Source organism: Solanum stenotomum, chromosome 9 (assembly GCF_019186545.1).
Source record: "Solanum stenotomum isolate F172 chromosome 9, ASM1918654v1, whole genome shotgun sequence".
Taxonomy (NCBI): Eukaryota; Viridiplantae; Streptophyta; class Magnoliopsida; order Solanales; family Solanaceae; genus Solanum; species Solanum stenotomum.
In genome coordinates, this window is record NC_064290.1 from 42,843,048 (window position 1) to 42,850,347 (window position 7,300).

The 7,300-nt window shown below is 28.8% G+C and overlaps 1 protein-coding gene across 1 annotated transcript in view; it reads right to left on the reverse strand.

Moving 5' to 3' along the window:
- Nucleotides 1-459: 459 nt before the first annotated feature.
- LOC125876778 (pectinesterase/pectinesterase inhibitor PPE8B-like) overlaps nt 460-7,300 on the reverse strand; it is a 10,729-nt gene continuing 3,888 nt past the window's right edge. Inside the window, exon 3 of the mRNA XM_049558026.1 lies at nt 460-1,177. Coding sequence (XP_049413983.1) covers nt 480-1,177 — 698 coding nt within the window. The 3' untranslated portion in view covers nt 460-479. The remainder of the gene's footprint in view (nt 1,178-7,300) is intronic.

The window sequence follows — 7,300 nt, forward strand, 5'->3', positions numbered from 1 at the left end:
TTTCAGATGAAAACTCTGCATAAAATTCAAAAGTTATTAATTCTCATAATATATAGTTCATCCAAAGTGTCCAAAGATCTTAACTAGTCACACATTAAACATGTATTTATACTTTATTACTCTTATTTTAGAAATGGGAGTTTGGGAGGACCAACATTGTATTAAAAAGTTGGACTAAAAGCTATAGAAATTGTACATTGAGGCCCACCAAAAAGATGAACTATTCTTTTTTTCTACTTTCCATTCTCCCCTTTTACTCTCTTTAGTTNTTAAATAATCACACATTAAACATGTATTTATACTTTATCTATATAGATGTGCCAGTAAAATGGATAAAAATAGTACTACATGATGAGTAAATAGAAAGAAAAATGGTCCAATGCGTCCAAAAACAGACAACTAAAAAAGAACAAAATATGATGTTATAACAAACAAAATGAAGATCCATATATGGGTACAGTCCATAGATATCAGTAACTTTAAACCGCTAGACCAGCGGTATACTTAACTCCCGTAGGAGGCAGCCATGAGTTTCCCAAAAGGAACTGAGAAACGGTAAAATTATTTGCCTGTGATGAATCATTGAGCAAATGAAAACCAGGCCAATTAACTCTACCGCCCAAACCAGCGCCAGGCCCATAATTTTGGTACTCTGCATAATACAATGTGTCAAGTGAAATATTTCCGTTCCATTCTAACCAACCTTGAGGTCTAATTACATTACTCATGTAAGATTGCATGATCACAGTTCGCGAATACGTCTTCCATGGTCTTCCAAGATACGTATACGTAGAATTGAGAGAAGCTAATAGATCCGGTTCACCAGATATGTTGGAAAATTGGATAGTGAAACCTGTTGTTTCAGCAATTTCCTTTCGACCTTGGGCTGTAATTGTGTTTTTTTGTTGTGACAGTCCTTTTCGTGCTAATATTTGACAGTTTTGGAAAACGGCTGTACCGTCTCCGAAAATGAAATCTACTGTGCCAGTAATAGTACAGTCCCTGTAGAATTGTCGCATCGAGTGGGCGTAGAGAGTGTCTTGGTAGCCCCTCACCGCGCATCGGAACAAGACGGATAAGTCAGAGTCGGACCGAAATGCAACTGCTTGGTGTTTTTCGGGTCCTGCTGTGTTCTCAAATGTTATGTCCCGTGCTATGAATCCTTGACCTTTTACCGCTGCATTCAGTGACAGAATCAGAAATCTTTTGACTAAGGTCATACTAAATAGGGAAAAATAACAAATATACCTTCGAACTATCGTAAATTGTATGCAAATATCATATGTCATACTTTAAGGACATTGGTGTCCCTGTCGTTCAAAAACTAGAGCATATATGTCCTTCACTCTAACGGAATACTAAATATGGACATGTGACGCAATCTTAGTCCAATATTTAATAAATGTCGGGTCAGTGGATAAAATTATAACATGTATATGTTCGTTACTATAAAAGGTATATATGCTCTAGTTTTTAGACGGTAAAAGCATCAATGTCTCAAAAATATTACAAAGATTACCTGCATATCATTTACTATTTTCATTATTGTTATTCGATAATTTTCGTATATATATACTTACTGTATAATTTTTCTACTAAAAAAATTCAACTCAACTCGATGACTTAAAAAAGAGATCTGCGCTGGCTGTATTATATGCAATTATATGCACATATGATACAGGAGCACCGACATTTTAATTAGGTACGTAACTTGGGATGAATCAAATCATTTTCGAAATTTGCATTTGTCTTATAGTAACTAGCTAGTAGGGGTTGAATGTTGATAGTTGATAAGAGTTAGACACGTAATAATAATTTAGGAATTAAATTTATGAATTATTTTAGGGAGCTCATTATTTTATGTAATTCTTATTTTTTTATTTTTTTCTGAATAATTATTTCACTTTATTTCTGTTTGGCCATGATATTCTAGATTCAACCAAAACCCTTGTTTTCACTTTTTTTTTTCATTTTAAATTTATTTTGTTTTTAAATAAATCCTAATATTTTTTTATTTTCATAAAATAACATTATTTAAATTATATTTTATATCCTTTTAAATAATAGATTTAAATTTTAAATATTATCTTTAAAAGTNTAGCTTCTAAGAAATGTCACATCATCATTTACATATCCAACTTTATATATATAAAGAGTTAAATAAGCAAAAATAAGTGATTTAAGAAAATTATATAAATAACATTAGTGATCAGATGAAGATTAAGAAAAAATGTCAAATAAATTAGTAGTATTGATGATGATAAAAGTTAGCATCTCGTAAGTTTCCGGAAGAAAGACGCAGGGACATGCTCTATGTCCACTGATTCTGTTTAGTACAGTATAGGAAGCCCTTGTTTGAGTGAGAGCTTCTAGAATGCCATTCATTTCGCAATAAAATAAATCATTTTTTCTATTATTTAAATTTTTAACATAAAATTTCCAATCTTTTAAAATAAAAATAAAAATAAAAATTGAGGCAATAATTATTTTAAAGAAAAATATAACCAAAATTGTCAGAAAAAATTGATAAAAATAAACAAGTATCTATTACTAAGAATGGTGTCACTACATTTTCTATTTTAACTTTATTGTTACATATGGATAGAAACTTTTAGAAGAAGAAATGATTCAAAAAATTAAAAATAATAATTCCTTAAATGGTGATTCATTTTCCATTTACATCTTTTCAATTAATTTTTAATGTATTATATATGGTTATGGATATTGGAATAATAATTTTATCTTTCCTTAATACCTTTGTTTTTGTGAAATGATAATTTTCTTTTCATTCGTACAACATATTCATTAATATATTAAATGTAATTATAATAAAACATGTTGTATTTAGTATGACAAAAGAATTCAAAATTTTAAAAAATTAAATAAATAATAATCCTAACTTCTAAGAAATGTCACAAATATATATATATATCTAAGAAAATGATATAAATTACATTAATGATGAAATGAAGATTAAGAAAAGAAGTAAAACAAATTAATAATAATATTGATGATGATAGGAGTTAAATAAATCATTTTTTATATTTTGTAAATTTTCAATATAAATTTTTCAGTCTTTGAAAATTAGAAAATGCTAAAAAAATAAAACTAAAACTAAAAATCGAGGCAACAATTATTTTAAGGAAAAAATAACAAAAAATGTCAGAAACATTGATAAGAATAAATAAGTATCTATTGCTAAGAAGGTATCAACCCACATTTTCTATTTCAGCTTTATTATTACATATAGATAGAAACTTTAAGATGAAGAATGATCCAAAAATTTTAAAAATTACAAATCAATTATGTAAAAATACATGTGTAATTCTTATAAAGTTATAATAACTAATTTCTTCAAATAAATAATTAAATGAAAGAAAAAAAAGTAATTAAGAAAATAATATAAATAACACTAATTATGAGATTAATAGCATTGATGAGGAAAGGAACTAAATATGATCATCTTTTTAAATTCTTTTTTAAGAAAATATATATAAACTTTAATTAAAGATAAATAAGAAAAAAAAACTTTAATTAAAGATACAAAAAATCAAGACAAAATAAAAGAAGAAAGAAATTAGAAGAATAATGAGGTTGAAAGAAACAATATCTAATTTTCTCTCTTTTCAAATCACAAAATAAATTTTTGCTTGTTCTCCTCCTAATTTGATACGAATTCCATAAATAGAATGATTTTTTCTCCAAATAATTTTTCTTACCCTTTGAAACACTAATTAGCCTCTTATAAATTTGTCAACCACAATGAATTTTCTCTCCTTGTAGGAGGAATAAACATTTTTTCAAAAAGTCTTTTATTTTGAAAAGAACTTTTTGTTACATAATCTCTTTCTTTACATCAATGTCTTCACAAGAATCATGAGATATTCTCTCTTTCTCTTTTGTTAAAAAAGTCACATGACCTAGAAATTTGATGGACATCTTAGCGACATAAGTTGATACCATATATTGATCATCATCGTCACAAGAAGAAGAGCCAAAGTGAAGAAATTTGTTCTTATTTGTTACAAATGGTCAACTATTTTTTTTATAGGCTAAATAATTATAAACAGTTATGAAAAATGAATAGTTTTTATCTTTTCATCTTCCATTTTCATTTACTTAAATCTATATTAGTGTATTGGATGTTATAAAGGGCATAACTAATCGGGTATAATATAAATACTTTTTTTAAAAAAATATAAATAAGAAATACAAAACAAAGATAAAATGACAAAAAAAGGAGAAAAAAGATGAATAGAAATACTAGTCATAGAGAGATGTCACATCAGATTGTCTATATTCAGCTTTATATATACATATATAGGTTCATGCCCTTAGATGTTATTTTATTACTTTAGCTGCCATCGACATTTTTGTAAATCTGATATCTACTTTGGAACATCTTATAATGTGGCATAGGCTGACAATTGAGATCATAAATTTAAAAATAATAAAATTTAATTTATTATAATACTAATATCAATATCATAAAGATATATATATATATCATTTAAAAAATATATAAAAAGTATTATAAATTGTAATAATTAATCGCTTTATTTTTTTTTAAAATCATATAACTAATTTGATTTACACTCCAAAATTCATAGGTGTCACATAATTTAGACATTAATTCTTCATTACTTAATATATGTAATTATATCAATGACATATAAATTGAAATAAAAAAAATTACATATTTTATTTGAAAATTACGTAATAGTACTATAAGGTATAATAATTAACAACTTAACATATTTTAAAATTTTAGTTGACTCTCCAAATTCCATATGTCTCATGTAATTGAGACAGAGAAAAACATATATTGGTTTAAAATTAATAAAAATATTATAAATTATAATAATTAACAACTTAAAATTTATAAAAAAATCCTTTAAAAAAATTTAGTTGTCTCTCCAAATTCAAAGGGTATTACAATAATTAAAACATAGAAATTAACATAGATTGGACTCCTGCTAACATTTATGTTTCCTTTTTAAAATTTTTTTCTTTTATACTTTATATAAATAAATTTTTTATGTAAAAAGTATTATAAATCATAATAATTAATAGCTTAAAATATTTGAAAACATATAAAAAGTTTTTGTTAACTTTCAAAATTTCATCTATACCACATAAATTGGGAGAAATATAGATGTATAGATATTTTAAGTTGCTAATGATTGTGAGTTATAGTACGTTTTATGTCATTTTCATATATATTACACGCTTTGTCCTGATTTATGTGATGCAAATGAAATTTCAAAAGTCAATGAATTTTTTATAAGTTTTTTTTTTTAAATTAACTTGTTATTTATTGTGATTTATAATATATTTACGTAAAACATACTCTAAATAAAAATAATTAGCAACTTAAAATATATAAAAACATACTAAAAAATTGATTAACTTCAAAGTTCATATGTACCACATAAATTAAAATAGAAACAGTAACATATAAAGGGATGATGTTTGGGAGGCTCTTCGTGATCGAACGGAACTTGGAATTCCCAGCGGTAACAACCACAACCATCGGTGCAAAGTGATATTGACGACGCGATTCCGAAATGTTTGTGTAGAAATGGAAGCTCAGACGATCATTGAAGTAGGAACATTATCTGAAGAGGAAGCATGGTTCCTTTTCAGTCAGAAAGTTGGTGATTTTGGCAACGATCCTTCTCTGATTGACATAGCAGAAGAGGTTGCCAAAGAATGCAAGGGGCTGCCGCTTGCAATTATTATACTTGCAGGAGCACTAAAGAGTAAAACCAAGCCTTCGTGGGAGGATGCCCTTATACAATTACGTGATGCAGAACCAAGAAATATCCCTGGAGTGCACGAAAAGGTGTATGAATCTCTGAGGCTAAGCTATGATCACTTGGGAGGAAATGATGCAAAGAACCTCTTTTTGCTTTGTTCTTTGTTCGAGGAAGATAGTGATATTCGGATTGAAGAATTGCTTAAGTATGGAATGGGGCTTGGCATCTTTTCAAGAATTAAAAATATACAAGGAGCAAGAAATAGGTTGTGTCTTCTGTTAGAAATATTGAAAGATGGTTTCTTGTTATCCCAAGGTTCAGAAAAAAATCATGTGAAAATGCATGATGTTGTCCGTGATGTGGCTATAAGTATTGCGTCTGAGGGAGAGCATAACTTTATGGTAAGTCACGATGTAAACTCGGAAGAGTTCCCAAGAAGAACTTCTTATGAGCATTTTAGTCACATGTCAATTGTTGCAAATAAATTTGATGAGCATCCTAGACCAATTATTTGCCCAAAACTGAAGCTTTTAATGTTGAAACTCCGTTTTGAAGATCCATTCAAACTACAGGACGATTTTTTTGATGAAATGAGTAACCTCAATGTCTTGAGCCTGAGGGGACACAGATTTGTGGAGTCCATTCTGCATTTTCCAGCATCCATTAGGAGGTTGTCAAGTCTGAGGACTCTGTGTCTGAGTGATTTAAGGTTGGATGACATATCCTTTATTGGGGAACTTGTCGAATTAGAAATTCTGAGCATAAGAGATTGTGAGTTAGATGAGCTGCCAGAGGAGATAGGAAAATTGACCAAGCTAATTAGGTTAGAGTTTTGGAATAAGAATAGAGCACTTAAAAGGATTTCAGCAGGGGTGTTATCAAAACTAGCTCAATTGGAGGAACTACATATTCTGGAAGTAGAAGATTTGAGTAATGTGATCTACAGTAACTTGGGCCTTTCCTCCAAGTTGAAACGGTACACTCTTAAAGTGGGTGGAGCTAATTATAGTGCTGATTACGACAAGAGTATTGGTTTAAAGGTCACGGAGACTGCCCCATTGGGTGATTGGATCTGCCACCTGTTGAAGGAGAGCGAATATGTAGTTTCATATGGAAAGGGCTCTAATAATGTGTTGACTGAGTTGCAGCTGAATGAATTTCAGAACGTGAAATATCTCTGCCTCTTTGCTTGTGATTTAGTGACACATTTATTGAAGACAACTGTAACAGGAGGAACTCCTGATACCATTCCTAAAAGTAAAGGAGAAGTAGAGAGGAGAAAGAAAAGAGAGAATTTGATAAATTTCTGATATCCCCTTCTGAATGCGATTACATCGTTTTAATAGTACTCCTTACAGACAACGGATAGTACTACAGCTGTCATATTCCTAACAGAAAAAGGGACTACAATGCAAATAACCACAAACTATTCTTAAGGGGCTAAACTGTAAGACGAAAATAAAATACGTAAATACTTAGAGGACCTAAAGTAAAATAAGAAAACTTCTAATTTAACAGTCACAACAGCTTTTGTGACAATC